The 27974-nt window shown below is 61.1% G+C and overlaps 2 protein-coding genes across 2 annotated transcripts in view; one reads left to right on the forward strand and one right to left on the reverse strand.

The window, feature by feature from the left end:
- IFT140 (intraflagellar transport 140) overlaps positions 1–27974 on the forward strand; it is a 71161-nt gene that overhangs the window by 26144 nt on the left and 17043 nt on the right. The window contains exons 13-17 of the mRNA XM_047097841.1: positions 1978–2095; positions 3967–4097; positions 5432–5600; positions 6886–7017; positions 10673–10872. Coding sequence (XP_046953797.1) covers positions 1978–2095; positions 3967–4097; positions 5432–5600; positions 6886–7017; positions 10673–10872 — 750 coding nt within the window. The remainder of the gene's footprint in view (positions 1–1977; positions 2096–3966; positions 4098–5431; positions 5601–6885; positions 7018–10672; positions 10873–27974) is intronic.
- TMEM204 (transmembrane protein 204) lies at positions 13214–27965 on the reverse strand. Its single transcript, XM_047097844.1, has 3 exons — positions 27022–27965; positions 22975–23130; positions 13214–13957 (listed from the first exon to the last, which is right to left on the reverse strand). The coding sequence occupies exons 1-3, from the start codon at positions 27299–27301 to the stop codon at positions 13713–13715; spliced, it is 681 nt and encodes a 226-aa protein (XP_046953800.1). The 5' UTR covers positions 27302–27965; the 3' UTR covers positions 13214–13712.

Consider the following 27974-nt stretch of genomic DNA (forward strand, 5'->3'; position numbering starts at 1 on the left):
TTTTTTGAAATGCTCTATGTCTTGGCTTTGAAAATTTGTTTTGGGCCCATTCTATTCTTGGGTTTGTGCTGCTGTCCGGTGAGCGTGGAGTGAAGGCAATATTGCTAACGCCTAAACAACACCCGTGGCAGCTAGAGCTTTGCTTTACCTTGGTGCAGTGTTTGGAAAAAAGAAGGATCTCTTTCCATTCCTTTTTTGTTGTTTTTGTTTTTGAGAGAGAGAGAGAGCGAGAAAGAGAGCACACATTCACGTGAGCAGGGGACAGGGGCAGACAGAGAGTGAGAGTCCCAGGCAGGCTCTATGCTCAGCGCAGAGCCTGATGCAGGGCTTGATCCCACAACCCTGGGATCATGACCTGAGCAGAAATCAAGAGTCAGACCCTCAACCAGATGAGCCACCCAGGGACCCCTTGGCTTAAATTCTTAATACTTGCGTAGTGGGGGAGGGCACATATGGGACGAGGGTTGAGCAGGCAGAGCCCAGGGGAGTTTTTAGGCAGTAAAATTTTCTACGTGGTAGGGGCACCTGGGTGGTTCAGTCGGTTAAGCATCCGCCTTCGGCTCCGGTCATGATCTCACGGTCTGTGGGTTTGAGTCCCACGTCGGGCTCTGTGCCGACAGCTCAGAGCCTGGAGCCTGCTTCGGATTCTGTGTCTCCCTCTCTCTCTCACCCTCCCCCACTTCCAATCTGTCTCTCTCAAAAATAAACATTAAAAATGTTTTTCTGTGGTGAATACAAGGCACCACGGTTGTCAGAGCCTATAGCACTTTACAGCAGAAAATGAGTCTTAATGTGCGTCAGTTTTAAAAATCTTTCAGGGGATCACAGGATAGAGTACGGAATGTGACAGTCACCTAAGTATGGTAGAAATGTGTGAACCAGCCCTCGGAGAGGCGGTGCTGACCCCGGCCCTTCGGGTAGTGGTGGTGATGGTGTTGATACTGGGGGCTGAGGGACCAGACACAGGACCGCACTGCCGTCCACAGAGCTCCCCGCACAGGGCACAGGGCAAGCGTCCCGCGCCGCCACTCAGCTGCACAGAGTGAAGGTGCAGGTTTTGGGAGCCGGGGCTTCAGTGTTGGGAGGAGGTGACATAAGCGAGGGGAGGAGGCGAGAATGAGCCTCGTGGCGAAGGGTTGAGCACAAGTCACGTTTAGCTTCATACGGACACACACATCGGGTGCGCGTCGAGCCATCTCCGGATACACGTCCGGGCACCAGTGAGTCCGCGTGCGGGGCCTTGCTCTGCCAGCACGCCCAGGGCCCAGGTGCGGGTTTCCACAGCGCTCTCCAACAGGACCACGAGGCTCCTTGGAGAAATTCTAGGACGGAGGCAGGAAATGTCACAGGAGCCTGGAGTCAGACAAACTGTCCCAGCCTGGGGGGCCTAAGGACACGGGGCCTGGAAGGGATCCTGGGACACAGAGGACACCAGGGAAGCACGGAGGAAACGAGAATTAAGTGGAAACAGTCGGGAGGAGCCACCGCTGCCGACCCAGTGCCGTTTGTAACAGCGTCACGCCAGAACCCAGTAAACGGGCTAGAGACACGCGTGTTTGTACGTGGCACGTGGGACAGCAGCCCGTTCTGGCAGGACGAATGGCCAAAACGTGTCGCAGGGACACAGGCTGAGCACAGAGGAGTAGGGGGAGGGATACGTATTCACTTCTGTTCGTTAAACCTGGGAACTTTACAGACTGACCCAGACGTTGAATCAGTATGTTTATGCCTGAAAGGAATACGACGTTATCGTCATCGTACCTCAGTTTAGCAACTTAAACTGCTGACGCTCGCCCTGTACCCTGATCTGGGCCCTCTGCCGCGGCGCAAGACCCCCGGCGTGCGAGCAGCCACGCCTTCGAGGAGCCCCGAGTTCTTTGAAGGAAGGTTTCTGTTCTCTCAGAAAGCGGGCTCTGGCCCTGTGAGCTGCCCAGCCACAGGCCTGCACCTCCCCTGAGCCCCCGTGTCCCCCTACAGAGAGGCCAAAGAGCACTGTGATGACCGGAAGCTGGCCGATCTGATCCCGGGCGCAGCGGGCATGGCCTCGCTCAGGTGTAACGCCAGCGGCGGCAAGATCAGCATCCTCCTCAGCAAGGTGGGTGCGCGGCGGCAGCTGCTCCCTGGACCGCGGCCTCCTCCGGCCGTGCCCACTGTGCTCCCTTCCTGCCACGAGACCTGAGCCCCACCTGTCCCCAGTCCCTAGTTCCTCTGAGACAGTGGGTCCCCCTGTGCAGGGTCCCCCTCTGCACCTCTTCTCTTTTCTGTACCTTTTCACCAGCCGGCTGCGTTCTCTTGGCATGAGAGGGCAGCAAGGTCCTCTGAGCCTCTGGCTTAGAGAAGGCAAGGACAGCCAGGGAGCAGAGTCTGACAGAAGGGACACGGACACGTCTGTCCTGCCCTGCAGGCAGTGAGCCTTGCTGCCCACGAGTTTGCTTGCGAATCCATTCGTTCACCACCTACTTACCGGTTGCCTTCCGGGAACCAGACACTGTGTTGGGCACCGCGGACACAAGCCGATGCTTAATTAGGAGAGTGTGGCCCCTTCCTGTGGACAAACAGACGTCCCTCAGAGACGGTCCAACTGCGGGCCATGCCGGGCGGGAGGCTTCCAGACGGGCATGTGGCAGGGGCAGGGGAGGCACAGGGAGACGCGCCCGGAGTATAAGCAGGTGGTACAGCGCGACCCGAGGGTCTGCCATCCCTGGCAGAGGGTCGAGGCTGAGGCCGGCACGGTCAGTGGGCCATCACACGGGCGCCGGCCTTGGCGCAGGGGCAAGACAGGACTGTCACGTAGCATCTTTCTACAGGTTGCTTCTCAGCGGTGGGGGGGTGTGCAGAAGTCTTCTGGGGGTTGGGGATCATCTGGGGCAGGGGGCATGGATGGGCGGGGACTGACTCCACCCCGGGCAGCCACGTGGAGGTTGAAAGGGGGACGGTGGGGCGTCTTGTCTCAGTGCTGAGTTCGAGGCTCCTCAGGGTGGCACGTGGGCCAGCGAAGACAAGCCTGAGTCTCAGAGGCTAAGTCTGGCTGGAGATGGGGGTCCTCGGGCGGCAGGAGGGCGGTGCCAGAGCCCAGGGGCACGGAAGCAGAAGCAGGGTGGGCATCCCAGGACACGGCACCATCTCCCTGCTGCTGGGGTGAATGCATGGCACGGGCGGGGACAGTGCGGTGACGCTAAGGGACAAAAACATCTCTCCTTGCACCAGGAATTCTTGTCCGCGGTGAAAGAAAACACAGCAAAGAAATAAAGTTCAGGCAGCACAAGCGAGCTTGTGGTGACAACCAGCTGTCCCCAGCCCCTCTGGCGCTCCCCGCGGGAGGGTGCACTTTGGAAAGGAGGGGCTGGCGCGGGCAGTGGTCCACCGTTCCCCTGGGCAGGGGGCGGGGGGCGGGGTGGGGGCAGGAGGCTGGGCACCTTCAGTGTCGCTGACGCATCTCCCAGTTCGTTGTTGGTCTTTCCTCTCGCGGACGGTGTTTGTGATGAGAAACCGCTGATGCCATCGGGCTTACGGTGTTCTCTGTCTGAAGTTTTGAGGGGCTGATCTTCTTGTTTTTCTTGAGTCCTCAGGCCCCATTTAGCGTCCTGCCGCCTGGTAAGACAAAGCCTTGCACAGTCTCCCCGAGTCGTTGGCATTCGTTCCCCCACCAGCCAAGCTGCTCCCCTTCTCTCGTCTTCATTCGCCTGTGTGAGAACTGGCGCGTGGGGATCCACTCCTCCGTGTCCCTGTGGTTCATCCACCTCAGCCGGACAGCTGGCGTTGGACCTCCACAATGTTCTAGAGTTTCTCGGCCCCCTGAAATTACAAAGTACCCACCGGACAGCTGTCTCGGTGGGACAACGGTGCACCGACACCCACGTTAGGAGTGCTGGAGTGGCTGGTGGGTCGTGAATGCCACACGCTTGTTCTTAAACCCACGGGGTGCCAGCCACATGGTTCCGTGAGCCCCGTTTTGTCTTCCCCTAGGCTGACGGCAGCCCCGATTCCAAAATCTGCTTCTACGACGTGGAAATGGACACTGTGACTCTCCTGGACCTCAAGACGGGGCAGATTGATCGGAGGGAGACGCTGTCCTTCAGCGGGCAAGAGACCAAGAAGTAAGGCTATGATTCGGCGGGACTTCAGTGTAAAGCTAGTGAAAATGATACACAGCTTCCGAGCAGGTGGTGGCTGAGTGACGCTCCAGACTTAAAGGCCCTTAGCAGGTGGTGGTGGAGGAAACAGTGAAGCCAACAGCCCCGACAGTTGGGATGGATGGGAGCCCCTGGGGTCCTGGAATTACCCAGCAGAAACGGGCTTCTGGAAGGGCAGTGGCAGCCATGGGCACACGGTGGCCCGGATGTTGGGGGGAGTGGTGGTCACTCAGCCTTGTCTGCACCTGGGAAGGGAGCGTGTCTGTCTGGGTGGTGGTGTCTTTCTAGAAAAGTAATCACTGCTCTTCAGGGAGTTCGTATAACCTGTGTTTGAGTTCCTGCTGCTGCCAGGGACACGCTCGCCCTGCCCCACTGAGGGCTCACCTCTGACTCTGGAAAGTGACACCTGAGGGCCCAGTGCGCGGCTCAGGACCCAGGGTGCACGCTGCGGCCGGCACCCACACCGCGTGCCCGACAGCAGAGCCCGAGGCCGGCCTTGCCGGGCACGTGCTCCTTTTCTCTGTTACGGTCCCCTCCCACTCCACTGCTGAAACCCTTTTCCAGAACCTTCTTTCTCCTGGGGGCTTAAACTGGTCGCCACTGGTGGCCCTGCCCGAACAGGCCCGTCCTCACCTCTCCCCAGCCTCGCTCTGCTTTCTCGGCCCCAAATGTCCGCTGGAATCTCTTGTCATCACCTGCATCTCATTTCCAGAGATCACTCTTGTCTCGGCTGTGTGCTCGGAAAGCTCACAGCTCACCCCTCCCTTAGTCGCCTCGGCTGTGACTCGTCCCATTTCCCTTGTTTGAATCATGTCTCAGACTCACGCTTTCCCTCTGCCCTCCACCTTCAAGCCACGTCCTCCCCGGCCCGGCCTGTCACTCCTCCGGTGGCAGCAGGGACGGTGCGTGGCCTCCCCGCAGACTCCCCTCCGCTTCTGAGATCTGACCTTCCTTTGCCTCCAGACCCACCTTGTCTGTGGGCAGCGCACCTACCCCTCGGCACGTGTCCGCCCTACAGGACGCGAGGTCCACACCGGCCCTGGCAGGCGCCCTGTGTGGAGTCTCCAGAGCCAAAGCGTCACACGCCCTCCGACGAGGCTGCCCTGGGCCTCTTTGACTGGCTCTGTTTGATGTGAGCGTGCCCCCAGCAGGCTGGCTGCAGCGTGCTGTGGGAAGGGGCCCCGGAGCAGGCAGTCTGTGGAGCGCACGGCAGCCTGCGGACGCGGACGCCGACCCTGGGCACGCGTTTCCAGAGCGCATCTCAGCCCTCGGGACTCAGGATGGACCTTCTCTTTCAGGAGCCCCGCCTTTGCGGACGAAAGACTGAGGGATCTCGTTCCTGTGAGCCACTTCTGGGACCAGAGCGAGCCCAGGCTGTTCGTGTGCGAGGCCGTGCGGGAGGCGCCGGGGGCCCCGCTGCAGCCCGGGGACAGGAAGCCCCCCGCCGAGGACGGCCCGGACCCCACGGTACCCTGTCTGCGTCGTGGTTGTCTCTTGGTGCAGGGGTCTGGGCAGGTTCACGGTCCTGACGTGGTTTATGGGAAAGCTGGAGGGAGGTTGGTGCCCGTGGAGCAGTCTGCCTCCTCGACACGTGGCCTGCGTGGCCTCTGGGTTTGCGTGGCGGCGGGCCCCACCCTCTCTGTCTGCTGCCACTCGGGCTGTCCTGTTTTAGTTCTCCCATGACGTCGAGTGCTGCATATTACTTTCTCCCTGGGACCGAGCCTGCCACCCTAACGGTTAACAGAGCTAACCCATGGCGGGCGTGTGTCCTGGGGCTGGGTCAGCAAGGCCGGTTCCCACTGACCTCCTCGCCCTGACCCCTGACCTCCACCCTACCAGGCACCCCCCACCCACCCCCCCCCGTAGCGTCCAGGACTCTGATGCTTTCCTTACGTACGTTGTCAGAACGTCTGGAGCTCCCTGGGAGAGGCCAGCAGCCGGCTGTGCCTCCCTGTGATGACCTTGTTCCGAGAGGGGTCTGTAGCAGGTCCCAGTAAGTCGGCAAGGGCAGCCAGCCTGCTGACGCTGGCGGCCTTGTGTCCCTGCCAAAGGAAGTCCCCCCTCCCCAGGGTGGTGAGCACAGGGCCCAGGATTATCAGCGGCGGGTGTCTGTGCCCCCAGACATTCAGACGCACGGCCGATCCTTGGTTCTGAAACGCTGAGTGGTAAACAGGTGGCATCTCCATGACTGTGTGACTGGAACAGGAGACGGCCCCGGGCGGGCGGTGAGGGTGCGTGCTGATTGCCACTCTGGGGCCCTTGCCGGCACGCTGACCGGGTGCCGCGTCCGGGCTTCTCGAGGAGGGTGAGGCCCGAGAGGGCTTCGCCACCTGGACCTCCTGCTGCTCCTGTCCACAGGGGGCTGGACGGCACTGCCGCCCCGGTCCCTCCACCCCCCTCCCCCCCAAGAGCGGATGAGAGAATCTTTCTGCTGCTGTCTTTGAAATGAGAGTCGAGGAGCTGAACAGAAAAACCGACACCCGAGAGTTCTTTGGTGTCGTTTACCAGCTGGGTGGGGAAAGATTTGTTTTTGCTACAAGAAAACCCGTCCCTAAGAGGGTCTAGCGGCTCTCCACGCAGGATGTGGCACATCTTCCAGAAGGGGGCTAGTGGATTATCCGCACGAGGCTGTGTGCCCACGTTCGTCCTTCTTCTCTGTGTGTCAACATCCTGGCCGTGAACGTGGGGATCAGATACACGATGGAAGGTGACGTGGTCACACCAGAGCCGACGGCGTCTCCCTCTCCCTCAGGCTGATGTGCTGGTCCTGTCCTTCTTCGTCACCGAAGAGCATGGCTTCTTGCTCCAGGACAGCTTCTCCCGGCCTCCCGCCTACCAGACCCTTCTGGGAATTCAAGTGCCTCACTATTACTTCACGAGGAAGGTGGGAGCCCCGCCAGCGCGGGGCCGCGTTCCCGGGTCCCAGCGGGGCGGGGGGGTCTCTGGCGGCCGCGGCACACCCCTCATTACACACCGTGCACCACGCGCTCTAATTTGTGCCCCAAAACTCCAGCAGCTGGGAGGCCCCCGGGTCAGGAAAGTGACAAGCCTTGGCTGTGCCGTCAAGACAAGGTAGCATGGACGTGACATGTCCGCGGTCCTCGGGTAGGGGACTAACGGTGATGCGGGCGCAGAGGTGGCCCCTGGGGACAGGCCAGCCTGTGGCTTTTCAGGAAGCGTGTCTCACTCACATGTCTGCTTGTTTATTTTCGACGGAACGGGGTTGTTTTCACACACGTGCACGCTCCCAGCTAGCTTGTCTTGCAAAGAGTTGTCTGCCTCCCCTGGGGCTTGGCCTCCTTGTCGCCAGGGTCTCCAGACCCGTGAGTGTCTCACGGCTCCGCCCACAGCTTTTCTTCATTCCCTTATTTTAAACCATCTCTGCCCTCATGCCGGCATTTTTCTGGATTTCATTCTCATTTCACGTTCCTCAGGAACATTCGTTTTTCCTTTGACCTGAGGACTCAAAACATCATGAGAGTGAATTTACGGTTCCTCCTATCGAGTTTTCCTCCTAATTTCCCTGATTTGGTTTGAAGCAGGGTTCAAGAGCGAACAGTCAAGAAAGAGTTCTTGAGATGTTCTGGTACAAAGGGGTGGTTTTATTACGGCAGGGGGACAGGACCTGTGGGCAGAAAGAGCCGCACCGGGGTCATGAGAGGCAACTGTTATCCTTGGGAGTTGGGCGGGCGGAGGATGGTAATGACAAGGAGGTTTCCAAACGGACCGTCTGTACGCTGGGGACTCCAGGATCCCGGAGGCCTGGCTGTCGTCCGGCTGAGGGGGTTTTCCCGCTAGCAAAGCATTACCGACCGTGAAGACAGTGGGGTTCCTGGGGGAACGTCTGCTCTGCCGGCCTCAAATATTTCTCCACGGGCTGCAGGTTAGAAGGAAAGTGAATCTTATCCGCATTTCCCTTGTTCTGCCCGTTATTCCCAGCGTGGACTTTGGTTTCTCCCGTTCGCGTGAGCCTTCCGTGTTCCCCTCACCATCCGGCCCCTGGACTTTGCCTTACTCATACGTGGCCCCTTCTGCTTGCGTTCCTCTGTCCCTCTGCCCCCAGGCTTGTCGGGGAGTCTGATGGCACAGCAGCCCCGGTGTGGGAGCCGCACGCCTACGTCGCTCCGCGTAGCCCCTGTCCTGGCTCAGACTGTGGCTTGAACAGTCCGTCACCACGTTGTAACGCAGGAAATAGTTTACGAACTAGATTAGCAAAAGAAGGAATCTTATTAACTTGATCTCTAAAGTGCTAGTAAGAGGAAGCTGTGAAGTATCGTGTTTCTTTAAAAGCTGCCCTTCTTCTGGATTACTGAACCGTATCCGAGGCCGTCAGCACCGCGTCCGGAGGTCCCCTGTCTGCACACTTGAGGGTGTGGATGAGAATGTGACAACCCAGGGTCCCCAGCTCAGTGCCCCCTCTCGGAACAGAGCTGAGGCTCCGAAACGAGGGCAGCGGCCATTGCCTGTGGCGGGTGAGCCACGGCACTCTTGTTTCTGTGAGAATTCCCCGGCGCAACCACAGTGGGCCCGGTTCTGATCATAATGAGGCACCGGGTCCACAGCAGGCTGACCGGCTGGAAGTCTGGCCTCTGCCTCGCAGTGTGTGCACACGTTTTCTGAAAGTTCCCGCTCAGGGCCGACTCTGCAGCTTTCAGCCTCCTCCTGACGTGACCCGGCCTGCGCTCATCCACCCAGACTGGGGGCTGCCCCAGGCCCTTTGCTTATGCTCTGCTCTGTGCCTGGAAGGGCCTTGCCATCCACACCTGGGTCTGACAAATCCTACCAGTGTTTCAAGTGCCCCCCCAAGTTAGAGACTTTAGGTGAACGTCAGGGAGCAGCAAGATGGGGGGCTGCTGAGAACCGAGTGGGGGCAGGGGTCACGCAGCAGCAGCCACGGCGATGAGATCTGTTAGGGTTCCTAGACCCAATTCCGCCGTGGCGAGGGAGCCCGCCACAACACGAAGAAAGTCTCAGATACCACCTGGAGGCCTGAGAATTCAACTCCATTTTTTTCTTTTTTTATTTAACATTTATTCATTTTTGGAAGACCGAGAGCGAGTGGGGGAGGGGCAGAGAGAGAGGAAGATACAGAATCTGAAGCAGGCTCCAGGCTCTGAGCTGTCAGCACAGAGCCCAACGTGGGGCTCAAACTCACAGACCGTGAGATCATGACCTCAGCTGAAGTCAGACGCTCAACCGACCAAGCCACCCAGGCGCCCCCATTTTTTTTTTTCTTAAAAAGATTTTTTTTTACAGAAGTGTAGTTAATATCCAAAGTTACACTGGCTGCAGGTGTACAACATAGTGACCTGACCCTTCTGTACACAGCTCTATGCTCAACACAATCCAGTCGGTTCTGACACCGTGCACCCAGAGACAGCACCAGGTCCCACGGGTCACGGCCTCCGTCCCGCACCCCCACCCCACCCGTGCTCCCGCCACAGGCCACAGAGTGGAGGGTCCTCTTCGGGCTCTTGCAGCCGGTTAGAGCGGCTCCCAGAGGCCAGGGAACCACGTACTCGCGCTTAGCGGTGTGTGGAGGATGCGATAAAGGACACGAGGCAGCAGCCGGATGAAGAGACGCACAGGGCACGTCCGGGGAGGGCGCAGAGCTCCCGAGTCCTCGAGTCCTCGCCGGGTGCCACTCCCCCCACCCCTCCCTGCCCGGAGGCCTGCGATCGCAGTCCTGGGCGGTTATGGAGGCCTCGCCGGAGCCCTCTGACCCGTGGCGGGTCCTCCCGGCAGCCACCCCGCCCCTGGGCAGAGACCCGAAGTCGCCTTCATTCTGAGGCCTTATCGTGGGGAAATTCCAGGGGTTTTAGCAGCTGTGAGCTGTGAATCTGTGGTGAAGAAACGTATGGTCGTGTGAGTGACCGAGTACGCGCTTGTTATCGATGACGACGTCCCAGGAGACCAGGGACTAGCCAGGGGAGCCGGGTCCAAGGAGCGTGGGCCGTGACCACGTTGAGAGAGGCAGAGAACCGGGGCCTTCGCGGAGAGAAAAGCAGATGATGCCGGAGGCGGGGCGCGTGTGGGCCCCAGGCGAGATGGAGCAGAGCGGCACCTGGCAGGGCGGAAGGGAGCAGGGTGGGGACGGGGAGGGCCCAGGTGCCGTCAGCACGTTGTCTCCCCAGGCCCGTCTGGGAAGCGCTGCGCAGGGTCAGTGGTTCTTCTGAAAAACATCGGTGAGGGCACACGACTAATCCGGGTTATGGCTTTGGAAAGTTCTGCCGGAAATCGCGTTGGCGTTACTTGATTCTAGGGCCCCGTGCCCGTGCGAGAGCGCCTGGCTTGGCAGCGAGACCTCTCGAGGCCGTGGAGTAACCGAGGGGTCGGCATTCGTGAGCTAGAGGCTGAGGGACAGGTCCCTACGCGGGACAGCCTGTGCTTTCTGCTGCCTGAAACCGGCGCCCACAGCTTTCCCGGTGCCCGGCAGGGACGGCGGCCACCTCCGCGCACGGGCACGCGTCTCGAGCAGAGGCTCAGTGTGCGTATCCGCTTCCCCGACCCGACAGCTAACGGTGTCCTTTGTCATTCAGCCAGGAGAAGCAGACGGGGAAGACCAGGGGGACCCGGGGCGCCACCGCGTCCCCCACCTGGTGGGCAGGAGACCCCTGCGAGACTTCGTCGGACTGGAGGGCTGCGATAAGCCCACTCAGGATGCCATGCTCGACTTCAGCTTCTTTGTCACCATCGGAGACATGGATGAAGCTTTGAAATGTATCAAGCTCATCAAAAGGTGAGGACTCTGCTCGCTGAGGTATGAGGGCACGTGTGCACCTCCGGGAGCCTCTCTGTAGGCCTCTGTCCCTTCTCGAGGTTCTGAGAAGCAGTAACTCTTCTGTGACTGTGTCACAGAGGATCTCCTGGTTTGTCACCCACGGAGGCAGGTGAATTAGGCAGCACAGCAGGGCGTGGGCAAGCCCAGCTCCCCTCTGCTGGGCTCAGAGTCTCTTGGGCTGCTGTGTATTTGATTGATTTTTAAGTGTTCCGGGTACCTCCTAGTCAAAAGTTCTGCAGTCGCTAGATATTCGCAGTACCTGTTCCTCTGGGAATAATTGCTACTAAACAGGAAGGCTTCGGTAACAGACACCTGAAACAGTACAGGGAAACACAGTTAAAATCGCTCTAAATTAAAAAAAAATTTTTTTTAATGTTTATTTTTGAGAGAGAGCATGAGCAGGGGAGGGGCAGAGAGAGAGAGAGAGAGACAGAATATGAATCCCAAGCAGGCTCCAGACCTCGAGCTGTCAGTGCAGAGCCTGATGCGGGGCTCGAACCCATGAACCCCGAGATCATGACCTGAGCCAAAGTCGGACGTTTTACCGACTGAGCCGCCCCAGGCGCCCCATGCTCTAAAATGTTTAATCAAAGGCTGTCTCCAAGCAGCCTCGTCTCCATTCCTGAGAGAATTCAGCAACTCTTCTCAAGAGCACTTACAGGCGTTCACATCCAAAGGGCAGGAAAATTATTACGTGGCGAAAGTGAAGCGGGAACACAGAGATGAAAACTGAACCTGTCACCTAGAACAGCCCCTCGTTTGCGGTGATGGTACTTTTCAAACGAGCGCGTGACTCCCAGTCCCTTGTCTTATTTCTAAAACTGTGGCCAAACCTTGTTTCTGGAGCAGGCCGTGTCCACACTGACCTCTCTACGGGAGGGCTCTTCACTTGACAGGTGAACCAGAGTGGCTGATGGCACAGCCCAGTCTTTCTCTGGCCTCCTTTCACTTACCATAAACACAATCACAACTACGTGGTTAGCTTTAATACTTTAATGTACCTTAGCATAGTCGTATGTGTAATATTATGAAATCGGACATCTTTTTTTACGTTATTTATTTTTGAGAGAGACAGAGTCAGTGAAGGGGTGGGGGGGACAGAGAGAGAGGGAGACACAGAATTCGAAGCAGGCTCCAGGGTCTGAGCTGTGAGCACAGAGCCCGATGTGGGGCTCGAACTCACGGACCGTGAGATCATGACCTGAGCTGAAGTTGGACGCTCAACTGGCTGAGCCCCCCAGGCGCCCCTGAAATTGTACATCTTAACTGTTTCATTATTCTTTTAAAAATCTATTATTTTTAGCATGTGCTTGGGGGGTGCGGAAGGGTCCATTGTGGAAGGAAGCTCGGAGGGAGGAAGGTCAGACTTAAATGTTCCCATGAGTGCGCTGGGGTGGGACACAAATCTGGTTATTTCTACAGCATGTGATGAGTTTATTGTAAATGGTCAAGCTTTAGATGCTTTTCAGTCGTTCTCAATTGCATTATGATTTTTAAAGCACGAGCCGCACCGCACTGTTTGTCTCACTGAAGACAGGCTCCACACAGCTACCTCATGTTCACCAGAAGGTCGAAAGAGCGAGGCTTAACGTTTCTTAGTGGGAGGCGGCCTGCCTTGGGGGGAGGCGGCCTCATGTTGGGGGAGGCGGCCAGCGGGCCTCTGATCTGACCCTGGCTTGGTGTGCTACCCGCGGGCCCCAGTGTCAGCTTCCTGGGGATCACTGCCGCCAGGTGGCGCAGGGCCAAGCGTTTCAGTGCACAGGAAGCGTCCAGGTGGGTGCGGTGGGCACTCTGTCCTGACAGATGTGGACAGGCATCCGGGGTTCTGGAGGGTGAGGGCCGGTGTTGGACCCCTCAAGTGCAACTCTTCAGTGTTTTCCGTTTGGCCTGGGGAGTAACAGCTGACTCACCTCCTCCCGATTTAGGACCAGTGTCATTTGCAATCAGTGTCGTGTCACGAAGGCATCTGTAGACCACCCAGAATTTGGCTGAAGCTAGGTTGAAGGTTTTTATAGGGGGAAAAGCGTAAAGCGGTCTCTCTGAATTTTCTTAAACAAATAAACGTTTTCCCCTCTTCCCCTGCCAGTGGAGGATCTGTCTTACCACAGTGTTCGTCTGCAGGCCCTGGGTGGAGCAGGAGTGTAAGGGCCTGAGGGACCCACAGGTGTCTTCCCACCGGGCCTTTAAAAATGTTTCAAGCCTTCCCTTCCTGCCGGCCCACAAAATGCCACAAGGCCAGACCAAATTCTTTTCACCCGCGTGGCAGCGTGATGGATAAAACACGAGTTTTAGACAGCGGTGGGAAGTTTGCATTTTATTTTAACTTAGAAAAATAATCAGGAGCAAAACAGACATTACTGACACAGTCCTGTCATAAAACCGTAGCCATCTGGTTGTAAATTCTAAGTCACTCGAGGAAGATCACGGACCGTTCCGGAAAATCTTCCCGGGTAGTGTGCTTTACCGAAGTAAATGTGACCGAGGACCCACCCCTCAGCAGATAGAGAATAAATTAATCCTAGACCGAGGCGCAGAGTGAGCTGGCTGCCGTCCTTGCACCTGAGGAGCTGCTCTCCTGGAACGTGCGGACAGTGAAGCCCAGTGGTGGGCGCATCAGGAGCGTGGCGCAGGCGGTATATAACCACGTAATATGCTTATGTGTAACGTAGTAAACGCAGCTGTGGGTCGTACGTGTATATATGGGAAACCCTACGGATGGCCCGCACGGACAGCCCTGCGGCTTCTACGCTGTTTGGTTATAGTGGAGAAAGTCCTGAGCAGGTGTCCCCCAGCGGCCCTCAGCACGGTGACTCCACGTACTCGTTGTCCAGCCCTCGGCGGAACCGCGCGGTCAGGGAGCGGCTGATGACAATCACCCGGGGTGCGATGCAGTCCTCTCTCCTGTGAAGGATGTTCCAGATGAGCATGGCGGCTGCCAGGGTGGCCAGGAGGCAGGCACCAATGTTCAGGTAGCAAGACCAGGACAGGCTGGTGTACGGGCCGATTCTGTAGAACGTCACCAGCCCGATGACCAGGACGAAACCTGCAAGTGAGAGAGGAGAGTTCAGAAAGGCCCGTGTGGAGCCGGGGCAGGACCGGCCGCTCGGTCTGTAGAGCCCTGCGGACACGCAGCCCCTGCTCCCCCTGTGGGCCGTCGCCCCTTTGTGTGCCACGCTTCAGCGTGGAGCCGCTTTTCATTGGCCTCTGTGGGCCTTTATGACCTTGGGGGGCCGTCTAATCCTGGCACGGAACAATTTCCGGGGGCCCCGCGAGAAAGCTGCCTGGTCCCGGCGCACTCTCCCTTTGGTCCAGCAGGGCCGGGCCATTTCCTCTGCGTGAGCTGCTCCCGGCTTGCAGAAATGCTCCATTCGAAAGTAAGGCGTCCCTTACTCTCCCAGTTTATCGGCTCTTGCCTCAGGGAAACGCGGGTTTCGTGCCTGGGGCCTGCCGCCTAGGATAACAGGACACTGGTGTTTGATAGAGTTCAGGGCTGAGTCCGGGCCGGGAGCTCATACGGGCACGAAGGAGAGGCCCCGCCACTCCTTGTGTGGGTCTCGGACCCCTCAGCCAGGAGGCGCCGGATGAGGCCGCAAGGAGGCGTGATGCCAAGCCGGAGCCGTGGCCGGAGTGGCTGGCGTGGCTGGAGAGGGCAGGGAGGGCTGGGCAGAAGCAGGGGCCTGGGCGGCTCTCACCACACCTCTGCTGTGGCGACCTAGGGGAAGCCGTGTCTTGGAACCCAAAGCACCTGACGAGGACAGAGCTGCTTACAGTGATCCGGACGGAACCCTGGGCGCCTGCCGGACTCGCCCGTGTCCCCCGCCCTGGGCTCTGGCCAGGCCAGCCTCCCGCTGCTGTCCCTCCCCCGCCCTGTGCTGTGACATCCGTCCGTCTGTTCCTGTGGTCCCTCCGTCCCCCACAGCCTCCCCTGCTTTCCTCAGGAAACCAGACCCTGCACGACCCCCGTGGCCCCGGAGCTGAGCCGCAGTGGTGCCAGCTCATGGTTCTGGAAACTTATAAATTAGTGCAGGACGGGGGCAGGGGTAGGGGGGAGCCAGCTTTCACAAGCAGCACGGTGTCATTATCGCGGCACCTTCCAGAAAGCATGAATTAAACATTGATCCACCCCAGTCATGTGCTAAACAATAGTGGCAGTGACTAATCTCTGTTAATTCTCCGCAGTACTTAGGAGAGCTTTTTATACACAGAAAGCTTCTGGATACTTCCTTTCTGTTAAAAATAACTATTTCTCTTTGTCATGCACACTGACAGAAAGAATCTTCTGGCGTTTCTCTCTCCCGGTGAAGAGTGTATCCCTTGCTCGTCGTTCTGTGGCCCCAAGTTTTGTGTTGTCGGGGAAAGGAGTTCGAGTCTGTGTTTTGTGCCATGACAATGAAAACACTTGGTGTGTGCCCCTCAGTTCTCCGTGTCTTCGGGCATTTTCTGCCGGCGAAGGGAGCTCCTTGTGCACCATTCTCCACAAGGCCCGGCAGGATGGGGCAAGCAGGGAGCACCGGGAGAGCAGGCGAACGCGCAGGGTCGTGCCTGAGGTCACCCAGGAGGCACCGGGACGGGTGCTCCCACAGGGCAGGCGGGAGCCTTCTGTAGGGAGCCAGGCCAAGCAGAGGGCACGCCAGCGGGTGGGAAGGGGTTCACCCGAATGGCCGCCGCGGTCCAAGTCTGTGCCCGCCCGTCGCCGGCGTCCGGCGTCCTTGTGCTGCTTATAGGAATGTCTGTAAACCTCTGCTCTGCGGCCTGAGCCCCGGTTCTGCAGCATCATTTGTGGCGGTGGACAGCCCCTCCCCAGCTCCGCGGCTGACTGGGGCCGGCCGACAGCACTGAAGAGTAAGGACGGGTCTGTGAAGTCTGTCGCGAGACATTTCGGGACAGGCCGGTGCAGAGCTGGCCCTGAGCCGGAAGGGTCCAGGCCCCCTAGCTCACCGGCACCGGAAGGGAGAAGGCGCCTGTCACTCAGATGCGGGTGCCGGGGCCGCCCGCCTTTGCCAGGCCTCGAGTCTCCGCCTCCGCCCTCTGTTAGGCTGCAGCCACGCTGGCCCCTTTTCACTCCTCCGGGAACCCGGGTTCCAGCCTCTCCGGGCCTTTGCTGGCTCAGCCGGCCCGTGCTGGCCCAGCCCTGGGGAGGAAGACTGCGCTCGGAGCTCAGCCCGGACGCCCGGCCTGTCCCCCACTGTCACCCCTGGGCTGGCGGGAGGCCTCCCGGAGGGCCTTCCAGGAATCCCTTACGGAGTGAATTATTTGAGACAAACCAAGTAGATCCCGTGGTGCGGAATTAAATGCGGCGTGGGCCTCTGGGAAGGAGGCGTGACGAAGAGCGACTTTATAGCACCCAAGCCCGTCGGAGGGACAGGGCCCTTTAGCCGCGATGGCGTCTCTCAGCGTTGGAGCCACAGCGGGACGTGCCAGTTCCCGCTCTGCCCCCTCTGCCGGTTTCCACACGCGTGTGCTGTGCGGAGGCTTGACGCGTCCTCGGGGAGCCGAAGCGGCGCTCTTGTTGGGCTAACCAGGGAGGTGCGCCCTGGCCCAGCACGGTGAGCGCAGGTGGGGGAACGCTGCGCCGGGGGAGCAGGCACGAGCTGGCACAGACCCTCCCGGAGGGTGGCCACCTGTGGACGGGGCACCTCCAGGCACTGAAGACCCTGACTCACGGGACCCGTCCCCGACGCGTGTGGGCGGAGCGGCCGCCGGCTTCCCACCCCCACCCAGCACCCACGCGCCGTCCGAGCCCCGAGTGGCGGGTGCCCCTCGGGCCCACGCTGGCCGGCCTCACGGGGTTACTGAAATGTATTGTTGCTTATTTTCTCAAGACGAGCGTCGGGTATTTCTGAAAGCAGGGTCGCTGTCTCCTGTTGCCGTCCGAGTCTGTTTCTTGCCCCCTCCCTGGGGCCGTGCGGCCCACCCGATGCTCAGATTCTGGCGTCACAGCGTGGAGCCGCCTCCGGTGACGAGTAACGTTTTTCATGTTAGAGATGAAGGAACGGGCGGGGGAGGACAGAGTAAAGAACAAGAGTTCACAGGTGCACCAATGAGCTGCGCGTGGCGCCCACGTCCCGCAGTCGTGGGTGACAGAGGTGGCGGCTCCGTGTCAACGTGGAGCCTGCCGGACGGAATCTTAGAGTCCGGCCGGCGGTAGGCGGCACCGGGCGGGTTTCCGGCACAGTCTGCGGTGCGTGTCCCCCCTCTGAGGCTGCACCTTACTTGGCTCTTTTTTCTAGGAGAAGTGGGGGGGGGGGAATCTATAGTGAAAACCGGTTTAAAAATCTGCGTTGACATGACTCATCCTGTGTAAAGACCAGTTCAACTCAGAACACGTGTTCCCAGAGAAGAGCTTGACTCCCCAACATTAAAAAATGACTTTAGAAAAGCCTCTCCTCAAGCGGGAAGATGCAAAGAACCTGCCAGAACCACGGTGCAAGCACAGAACCGCGAGAAACGCCCGAGCCACGCGGGGGGATGTTCCGTCCGGTCGCGCGAGGACAGGTGACCCCGTCTGGGTCCCCGGGGGCGGTACGAACCGCACAGACACGGGGATGTCCTGCGTGCCCTGTGTCGGCAGTGGAAAGGATGGGGCACATTAGGCACGTGGCCCTTCATGAAGTTCTCCTGCGGGGCGAGGGGCCCGGGTGTGGGAAGGAGCCCCGGCCCCGCCGGCCTCAAACCACGGGCTTCCCGGCTCTGGCACGTGGTGTGGAGACCCCCCTGGGAGTGTCCTGGAGGCGGCTCTCCCAGGACTTGTCAGCGATGGTCACGTCTGTCCAGAAACACACAAAAGGGGCGAGTGTGAGCACAGCCTGAATTCTGCATGCGGAGTCAGTTCCATTCTCGCGAATCTGTTTCCAAAGCAAACAGCCGCTTCCTGTGAGCCGGCCACGCGGGCGCTGCGAATCACAGCTCGGCCTGCACGGCGTCCCTTTCCCCTCGCTTCCTTCCTGCCTGCTTCCGAGGGCTGCGGTGCCTGTCACAGGGCCTTCCTGTTGGAGTGACTGTCGAGCACACGCAGGTGGCGTAAGGAGAGACCGTGCAGCTGAACCCTGAACCTTCACACAGCACGCCTGCCCCGTGGTGCCTGCGACTTAGGTGTCGTGACGGCTTCCAGGGAGAGCGTTCCCAGACAAAGAGCACATGGCCCGTCTCGGCACGGCCGCAGCTGGGATGTCCCAGCTTCTGTGAACAGCAGAGTGACGGGGTCCACACGCTCCTTCCTGGAGGGAGGGATTCTGGGAAAGGAAAAGCTGAAGGTTCGATGGGTCCGGTCACCTTTCCACGGAGCTGCAGCTCCCACGCGGCGCCTGGCATGCCAGGGCTGAGGGCGCCGAGGCCCCCAGAGGACGTGGAAGTGAGCGACAAACGCAGGATGTGGTTGGGGTGCAGACCAGCGCTGTGGAGGCAGGGGCCAGAGACAGAAGAGCACTCCGTCCAGACCAAGCCAAGCCCTGTTCTTCGTGAAAAACAAAAACTCAGATATTCCCATGAGAGGATCCCCGAGCCTACAAATGGCAGAATCCCCACCAGCTCACGAGCCGCCAGGACCGACGACATCAGCATTCTCACGGGCACGGGGTGCTCAGTGTGCGTGTAAATTTTGCCATCCCAAGATAAAAAAATGCTGATTTCCAGAAGCAGAGAGAGGAAGCCAGAGACGCGGGGCCCAGGAGGTTCTGCCATGATTCTGCTCCCAGGGTCGTCCCGCTGGAGTTCCGGAGGCTTCGCGTCTGGAGGAGGAGCGGGCTGGTGAAGGTTGGCGTCCACTGGCCGGGCCACGTGTGCAGGGACCCTGCACTCTGCACAGTGCCAAGGGACAGAGCATAAGCCTGTGAGCTCGGGGCTGCTCGTCAGCGGCCTAGAGGACGTGAGGAGTCCCTGGACAGGGGTCCCGAGGACAGCCTGGTGCTGTCATGAAGGGGTTCAGCACAACGCAGAACACTGGCCTGCGCGAGTCGGTTGTTCATCTGTCCTCAAACTACAGCGTTTCATGGTGGGATTGTGCTGTACGGAAAGCCCTCGGTCTGAAAAAGCTGCAGGGCCTCTCGGATGACAGACGAGGAGGCTGGACTGAGATTCTGCAGACGTGGAGATGAGGGGCCACTTAGGATCAAAGCTAATAAATCGTAAACCAGGAGTCACATCAAACGTTACAAAGTCGCGGACGCTTGAGACGGAGGAGAAGCCTGACACCACGGTCGATTTGTCACCAGTGGACCCAAAGCCAGGGAAGTGGGACGCCTGGACTACGGGCCCCATGCTGGGACATCACAGAGGGACTGGAGTTTTCCTCAGCGCCCCTGGGCGTCCCCGACACAGTGGGCCCAGCCGGGTCGGCCGTCGGGGCCCTTGCTGCAGCGCGGGAGGACTTCCCGGTCTCCGGAGGGGCTGGGAGGTGCCGCACATGCTCTCCGGTGAGCAGTGGGGGTGAGGGAGGGGTGTGGAGGAGGGAACAGATGAGCGGCCTAGTCCTTGGGTCCCCCACCGCGTCATCAGGCAAGACAAGAAGCAGAGACTGCTAGCCGAGGGCTCTCGGGACTGGGGCCTCACCCCCAGGAGAGCTCAATGCAGTTATTGCAGGGAGGCCAGCCGCGTGGGACCCCGACGCCAGCCTGAACGTGCACCTGCGGCCACGGTGCTCTGAGACCACTTCCGCGACGACCAGGGAGTTGCCCTTCAAAGCTGCAGCTCGACTGAGGAACAGAGCCCTGAATAGCCGTGAGAGTGTCCCGCCTGGAAATAATCCGCCTGGGGACAGATTTGGTTGGTTCCCGCGCGGCAGCTGGAGCCCGGGGGCCACTGGCACCTCACAAGCCATAGGTGGGGTCAACTTAGGAAAGTTCGGAGCGACCAGCGTTCTGACAAGGAGGAGACTCCCCTCCCCTGTGCTGGCTGCTCCGGCACGCACGCCAGGCTCCGTGGGGAGTCTTCGGCTGACCCAGGAGCCCTGACGACGCTGCCCTGTGGCATCCCCAGCAGACACGAGGTTGGAGGTCAGGGTAATCACAGCGGCAGGTGTGGCTGAGCCTGCACCTCGGGTCCCGGCTGCCCGAGAGCACAGGGTGAGGTGGCTCATCCAGGGCCTCGGAGCCTGGTGCGGCACCTCGACGCCCCAGGAAAAGCCACGGTATGCTCAGGAACCCTCCAGAGCAAAGGAGCCTCCCTGTGACGCGCCTGCCGGGCAGGCCGCCTGCCGAAGCCGCCCTCGACTGTCTTGCTCCGGGTGTCGCTTAGGTGTCTGATGCAGGGTCCGACGGCCACCTGCCTGCGGTCATCAGACCAGGATGACTGTGCGTTTCGTGCACACGAGCAGGGAGACCAGACACGGACAAGCGAGAGAATAAAGGACAGGGGAAGGGTCAGCAGAGCCAGCTGCCAGGAGCCTGTATGGGCACATGGCCATAGCAGGGGGCCGCCCGTGGCGGCTGTTCACCCTGGGATGGGGTCCGCCAGGCCGCCACAGCCCCCACGGGAGCTGTTGTCACAGGGAGCACGTGGAGGCCACACGGGGATGTTAAACTTGTGGGCGGAGGTGGAATAGGGACAGAAAGCGTTTCCAACTCTAAAGCAAATTAGAATTACACGTGGAAAGTTCTACAAGGAGGCGGGAACCTCCCGTGTGGCAGCTGGAGCAGGTGTGAGGGACAGAGCGGCGGACAGGAAGGGAGTCTGGCCCCTGCACGCTCCAGCTCGCCCCGCCGCCCCGCGGACTCGCCTGCACCATCTCTCCCTGCTGCCCACCCTCTGGCCCCGGCACTGGGGACTGAAGGTTCGCTTGCATAACAGGTACCAGCAGGCATTTCCCCTCCTGGGACAGGATATCCCGGCGCCCTTCAGTCTCTCCCTGACTGTTTAAAGCAGACCAGAGCACAGGAAAAAACCTAACTCTAAAATTAGCAGCGTGGTGGCAGAAAGGCACACGGCTGCATTCTGTACTGTTTGTCAATGAAACAAGTCTAAACACGGCCAAGTGCATTTCCTTTTTGGGCAAAACAGACCTGTGGGGGTGAGGGCAGGGCGCCACCAGGAGACGCCTGCAGGGGCAGGAGGGGCCCTAGCGCCCCTCGGCGCTCCTGGCTCTTCCCGGCGGCCTCCGCCTGTGTGATGGTCTCTGCGCGGCGGCCCCACGGTCTGGAAACGCCCGGGAGAGAGAGCGCCTGCCCCACAGGCAGGACAGGCCGCGGGGTGGCCTGGGCTGCCGCCAGGCAGCCGGGTTTACCTAACGGGGCCCCCGGGCTGCCTTTTCAAAACTATGTTATCTGGAAACAACACTGTCTTGCTCTGAAGTGAGGGCTCGCAGGAAGTGAGCCGACCATTCGACGCCAAACCTGCCATTTCTCTCCCGTAATTCTAATAAAAGATGCCGTGGTCCGTTTGGGCTGCCACAGGGAGTTACTTCCAGGATCCAGATCTGTCCCTTTCTTTGCTAGGTTGTCACTGAACGTCCGTTCCTAATCTTCCACTTCCTTCTGGGAGGGGTGGAGTTTCAGATAAGCTCCCTGTGGTAGGGGTGGGCAGTCTCCACGAGGCCAAGGACCCCGTTTCTGCCTTATGGCCCTAAGGTCAGCAGAGGGCAGGGGGGTAGTTTTCTGAACGGCCGCCGTCCTTTGGGACGTCTGTGTTTCTACCCACAGCCGTGGACGAGGCAAAGAGGCCGAGGTGATCAGACATCCCAGCCCACCTGCCTCTGTAATTCTCAAGACCAGCCTGCTGGGGGCAGACAGAGGGGCCGGTGGGCTGGCGGTCTGCCCCGACCCCCACGGATTGCGGGTGGCAGAGCCGGCGTGCATGCCCGGCACCCCGGCCCCAAGGCGACTCCTTCCTGGAAGCCGCCTGGTCGGCCCTCTGTGCTCCCAGGCCCTGTGGGTGACGGGGCCGTGGGGAAGTGACCGGCCCAGGACCACCCGCCTTCTAGGAAAAGGCGCAGGAAGGCCTGTTTCCAATTCCCGATTCCCACCCGGGTCACTCGCAGCGTGTGAATTCCTGCCAGTCGGTCAGCTTCCCTCTCCAGAAAGATAAGGGCCGGGGGCCATTATTCCCGGAATGATTCACTTCAGACTTCCTGCCGTTTCTTTCGCCGGGTTTGTTGGAACTGTACCTTCAACTTTGGGGCCTGCTGCAATTCTCTGCTGGCTGGAGAGGCAAGCGGGTCGGCCGATAACATCCCCACACCCTGGCCACGCCGTCCCCGCTTCGGACCGCGATCGTGCTTTCCCCAGCAGGCAACAGGGGACCCGAACTGCCCCCAGGTCTCGGTGATCAGGAAAACTGAGCCGGCGGCCAGAGCCGAGGGCACACCAGCAGAGAAGCCCCTCTACTCACTGGGCTCACCTGGACAGCTTCCGTGGCTACCTGCGTGGAACCCCCCAGAAGAGTCGCACTCCTCATTTACGACTCCCACCACCCCTCTCAGCTTTTTAGGACCACGGGTGCGTCCGCACCCTCCCTGTCCTGCTACCCCCAACAGCCGCTCCTAAGGCCTCGCCACTCTGCGGCCTCCCGGCCCGCTCCCGTGGCAGCACGGGCGGTGGGCGTGGGTGCCAGGACACGGCGCGTATGCTCGGACACTGGTGTCCTCTCTGCTTTTTGCTGCTCACGAAAAAGGGCCTGTATTTGAGCCAGGCCGGAACCACGAGCTTGCCCAGACCTCCCCGCTAGCACAGTGTGAGCGGGGAAGGCAGAGGCGTGGGCTCAGGTGGGGGCTCTCACCCTGCCTGTGCCAGGCTGCTGCACTGTTGCGGGAGGACCGTGAGCCCAGACCACCAGCCACACCGGCTGCGTGGTCCCAGACTGTGGGAAGCAGAGCAGGTCACTCTAGAGCCTCAGCAGCCGGTGTTAAAATGGAAAAAGGCAGGAGCTCAGGAGTGAACAGAAATACCCATCCGGATGCTTCCTGTGTCTTCACTTCCCCAGGCGCGTTTTTGTGTCATTTCCACCCCAGCGACGGGCCAGAGGGTGACCCACAGGGGTTGTGGTGACAGGAGAAGGCCACAGTGGGCCCAGCAGCCCCCCACGAGCTGAGGGTGCAGTCGCTCTGCCTGCCCGGGGCCCGAGGCTACTTACTCGCCAGCTGGAACGCGGCGGCCATGGCCTCCTCCCAGCACTGTGAATCGGGCGACATCAGGGGCAGGCCCGTCAGACCCAGGACGAAGGTGAGCTGACCCGCGGCGAGTGCCGCCGTGGCCACCAGGTTGCAGGCGCGCATCATGTCAAACTGCACTGTGAGAACGACAGGGGGAGACGGGTGGTCAGCTCAGGTCGGGACTCCACGTGTGCCCGGAGCCCCGCGGCCCTCTCTCCCTGGCTCCTAGCTCTCCACTCCCCTCGTGCCCCAGGCCCGGGAGCCAGACGCACGGGGGATGCACCACAGACGGGGTCAGGGCTGCGGTGCTGCCTCGAGAGGCCCGTGGAGAGACCTCCCACGTGCCGGGCAGCAGAGCGCCGGCCTGCAGGAGTGCACCCGCCGTGAAGTCGGACCCCTACCGCACGGAGCCCCCGCCACGAGAGCAGAGGACCGGCCCCACCGGGCCCCAGCCCACGGTGGTATCTGTGACTTGCCCACGGGTGGGCAGGCGGCCTTCAAATTTCGCAGCCGGGGAGCCCAGAGGGAACAGGGCCGCTCCTGCCCACTGTGTGTCCAGCGGCTTCCTCCTTGCCGTTGTCCCTGAGCACAGACCCGCGCAGGACTGTAGCAGTCAGGGTGGCCCTGCGGGCAGAGAGGCTTCTGAAAGGAGAGGAGGAGGGAGGGGCCGCGGGAGGATGACAGTCCCCACGGCTGAACACCTTCCGGAGCCGGCAGCTGCCTTTGACCTGGTTTGCTGTGTAGATGAGCTGTGTAGACGGTGAGCATGGCCGGTTATGCCCTCCCACAGGGAAGACACCGCTCTCTTGCCCTGTGGGCTGACAGCTCACACACCGTGTGTTTCAAAGTCGCCTCGAAAAAGTCCCTGCGGTTGCTAGAAGGCCTGACGCTCCTCTGACCCAGTAAACGGCAGGGGTGCCAGGGGCCGGACCCGGCGAGTGGGAACTCCTGGTGCAGAGGGAGGCACCGGCACCGGCACCCGCGCTTCCTCGCCTGCCCCCTGGGCTGCGAGCCAGGCTTCAGGCCGATTTGCTCGAACTTTCCTGGCTGCCCACACAGTCTTCGGGGCACAACCCAAGTCGCGGCCAGCCTGACCAGTGGCCACACGTGCGTGCAGGAGACCAGACGGGCCCTGCTGTGCGGGCGGAACGGGCTCCAGGCGGGTCCTTCCCGTGCACTGGAAGACTGGCCGGCCTCCCTTCCCGTGGAGGCCCCGTTCTTCGTATGCTCTCTGGGGGGGTCTTCCCGCTCTGTGTTCTTTGCTGTTACTTGTACCGATACGTGACCACACACAAGTTTCTTCTACGCTAAAAGGCGGTCGAACGCGGGAGGTGGGGGCGACCTCAGAGACGAGGGGCGGTAAACACGGTGGGCACTAACAGCCCAGGACAGCGGGCACTCCGGTTCAGAGCCAGACCCGGGGGAGGTAAGGCTGGATGTGCACAGAGGAGAGTGGCCTGCGTGGCCCCGGGAGCCAGGGCCCTGCCCTCCCCCTCGCCCGCCCCCAGCTCTCTGTCCCAGTGCACTGCCCGCGGCCCCGTGTGCCGCCCCCACCCCCTCAGCCTCTGCCCCCGTGGACGTGAGGATGTAGGCCAGAGGGTACAGCACCGACTGCCCGAGCCCACTCCCCTGACCAGCCGCGGGGGACCTGCCCGGCAGGCGTCCGCCACGCCCGGAGTACATGACCTCGTGCATAGCCTGGGCAGCGGCACCCAGCAGAACTGTGACATGAGGGACTGAGGCCGGGCAGTGTGATGCGCACAGTTGCGCCTGGGGCCCCGGAGCCGTACACGTTTACCCGTGCCGCGCCTCGCTTCAGAAAAATGCTACGGTGCTGGACGGAATGCCTGGAATCCGGAGCTGTGAAACACGCGCAGAGAGCCACGCTGCCGGGGACTTGGGTTGTGAGGTCTCCGTGGAAGCTAGGGGAGGACCTCAGGGACGCTGCGTCCCCACATCGCCTCACGGGGACGAAAGCCACCTGAGCAATGGTCCTGCAGGACAGGACCCCGTGTGCATGGGGGGCCAGCCCCGTAGTCCCCGACCCAGCACACTTGGGACACCCTGCAGCGGGGTCCCCTGACCCGTCATGGCGGGTGGTCCCTCGCCGTGCTCATTCCGTGAGTGCAGAGTGGCTCTTACCGGGCCACGCAGGGGCCCCCAGAGCAGAGCGGACGGGCGTGTCCGCCATCGTCCCACCTGCCTCAACGTCTGAAGTCTCTCGGGCCCCGAGAAGGGAGCTCGGAGCAGATTGAGCCCGGCCTGACGCCACACACGCCTGCCTGTCGCGAACGGAGGCGACCGCGGAGCCTGCAGGTGTTCAGGGCTGAGCGGGCAGGTGCTGGCGGAGCGCCGCTGCTCCCTCCTGCCCCATCCCTGCGCCCAGCGGAGCCGCACGCCGGGTGCTGGTGTGACGGGTGGCGGCCGCGGGCCGGGAGATGAGGTGCCAGAGCCCCCGCAGGAGCGCCGGGCAGCGCGCAGTCCGCCCGGTCGCTGCTCCCGCTGCCCTGCGCTCGCGCCCTGGGGCAGGTGAGAAGCGTGTCAGCAGCTCAGTCTCCCTCACGAGAAGCTTCCGTGGCCTTTCCCTCGTTTGCGACGAATATTTGACACTCGTGTCGGTTAAGGATTAGCTCCACAGATGCCGTACCCGTGGGAGGATGTCCTAGAAGTCTTACGAGTTGCTGATCAGGTTGTCGGGGGATGCAGGTGGCTGGCCGGGTGGGAAGGGGGTCTGGAGGCAGAGCACGTCCCAACCCGTAAATCCTCCTCCTGGCCTCGGCAAGGGGACAGAGGGTCTGGACGCCCAGGGCGGGCACCAGCTGGAGCTTGAGGCCCGGGCAGGGGCTGGGTGATGTGGGCTGCCTCTGGGCCAGGGGTGCTCTGTGGGCCAGGACAACCTCAGAACCCAAGAGGCCTGCCCTCCGCCAGCCAGTCTCCTGGCACCCAAGTTCAACTGCACTGAGTTTTGAGAGCTTGCGGAAAAGTTTGAAATTCCTGCTTGTGGCGGAGGGGGAGGGGCTGACAAGGCACAGCCCCCCCCCCCCCCCGCCAGAAGACCCCCAGACCCAGAGGAAGGGGCTCTGAGCGGAAAAACTGGGGTGGTCTCCCCACAGGGACCTTGGTGGAGCACGTGCCTCTTGCAGCCTCTGTCTCTGCCTGTGGAACGGGACCCCACCCCCACCCCGGCCCCTGAGCCGGGCAGGGCCCCCGGCACGTGGCAGGTGGGGGTAGTCACCGATGAGGACTCTGGGGACACCCCCCGAGAGCAGTTACAAAACCCCCACCGAAGCCTCACGTTCTGTAAAGGACCAGCTCGAGTTCGGTCTCCTGCTGATCTTGGAGTTAGACCCTCAGCAGCAGCTTCACAGGGTCCACTCCGGAAGACCTCTGCCTGTCAGCCACTGTGACCACATAGGTGACACATTAGGTGACAAGTGTCTTACACCTGTGAGCCCTTTGCTCCCCTACCCTCAAACCTGACCGCACGGTCAAAGTCCTGTTCCCACCTTCCAGAGTGGTGAACACACCGGCCGCGGGCCACCAGCTGGGGCGGGGACAAACCCGTGAGGGGCTCTGCTCTCCAGAGCCACTGTCCTGAGCCCCTTCCCTGCCCCCAGGCTGGTCCCCTCCCAGAGGTCCTGTCTGCCATCTGACCCGAGTCGCTGCCTGAACGACTCTGTCAATCCGTGGAACGAAGTCAGAACTCAGCCGTGTTTTTAAGCTTCTTGCTTATTTCACTCACTAACGATCTGTATTTTCCATCAAGGAAAGTGTATTTTCCTTGATTTCGTTAACGTATCTGCCCCCATAGCTTTGCATAAAGGCAGAGAAAAGCCCCATGCTCTCCCAAGAATTCCACCCAAAAGGAGCCAGAGTCAGGTCTGGCTCAGCAGAACTGTGGCCGGGGCTCCCCTGGAGGGTGGGCGCAGAGCTCGGGGTTTGCCCGGGTCCCCGTCACCAGACGCGCGCCCCATGCCCACGACGTGCCCCGACCGTTCTAACGGAGACGGAGAAGTCGGCAGACTTACGTTTGACGGTGCCTCGAGCCTCCTGGAAGCCTGCCGCCTCGGAGCCCCAGCCCAGGGCCTCACAGTCTCTGGCGTCCGCCGGCCCCGGCCGGGCCCCGGGGCTCGGCCCTCCCCGGGTCCCATCTGCCAGCCAGCAGGACTTCCACAGCCCCACGCTCCGCCTGCGCCCGTCCTCCAGCGTCTGGTACACCCAGTTGGGGGTGAAGGCCGCCGCGTTGTTGAGGACAAGAGAGACCAGGGCCACCAGCACCGCTGTGGCCACCAGTTTCTGAACAGTCATCGCTGACTGCCGGTGCCGTCCGCTTGTCCTGGAGAAAGTCCCAGCCCCGGTCAGTCGCTGTGGCCAGGGAGAGCCGAGACCAGCTAGGGGCTGCTAGAGGACATCACCGCTCATTCTCAGAGGCGTCTGGAAGGCCCATGTGACAGGTGCCGGTGAGCCCACCTGGGCCCGTCCTTACCCTCCCTCCTGCACCTGGAGCAGGGCCAGGCCCCAGCTGCAGCCAGCCTCTCCGCCCATCCCGGGGAGGGATCCGGGGCGCCAGCAACAGTCCAGAGTGGTGCGTGCGCCGTCTTCCTGAGAAGCTAGGCCTCTCCTCCCCGTGAGCCACCGGAGAGGCGGGCGGCGACGTGGGGGTATGTCCCGCCTGGCTCCCTAGAACCAGCTCCTCGGAGCAAACCCAGCAGCGGGGCTCCGAGCGGGGCCGGTTCAGCTGTGCCGGAGCGCTTCAGCCTCTGGCTGCCCGAGGCCCTGCCCTGTGCCTCCGCCACGGAACAGCCGGTCCTGGAAGGCAGAGGGCCTGCTGCGGGGAAGTGCCTGTGCGTCTGTGTGTGTGCGGCGCGCGCGTGTGTCCCCCCCTCGGCAGAGAGGAAATGGTTGTTTTTGAGGCTGTTTTTTGTGAGCTGGATGGAGGGCGTAGCCAACTGCAACAAAGAGCGGCAAGGCTGCTGCAACC

The sequence above is a fragment of the Lynx rufus genome, unplaced genomic scaffold (genome assembly GCF_022079265.1).
Source record: "Lynx rufus isolate CCGP_SWC_20201006 ecotype Redwood Valley unplaced genomic scaffold, mLynRuf1.p SCAF_43, whole genome shotgun sequence".
In the NCBI taxonomy this organism is placed as follows: domain Eukaryota; kingdom Metazoa; phylum Chordata; class Mammalia; order Carnivora; family Felidae; genus Lynx; species Lynx rufus.

What these genes read in the sequence shown, in the direction of transcription:
- TMEM204 (XM_047097844.1), bottom strand. Translation starts at nt 27,301, where the DNA reads ATGACTGTTCAGAAACTGGTGGCCACAGCGGTGCTGGTGGCCCTGGTC. An exon ending in GGCTCGAGGCACCGTCAAAC is followed by an intron (nt 23,131 to 27,021) that starts GTAAGTCTGCCG and finishes TCGTTCTCACAG; the next exon opens with TGCAGTTTGACATGATGCGC. An exon ending in CGCCGCGTTCCAGCTGGCGA is followed by an intron (nt 13,958 to 22,974) that starts GTAAGTAGCCTC and finishes TCTCACTTGCAG; the next exon opens with GTTTCGTCCTGGTCATCGGG.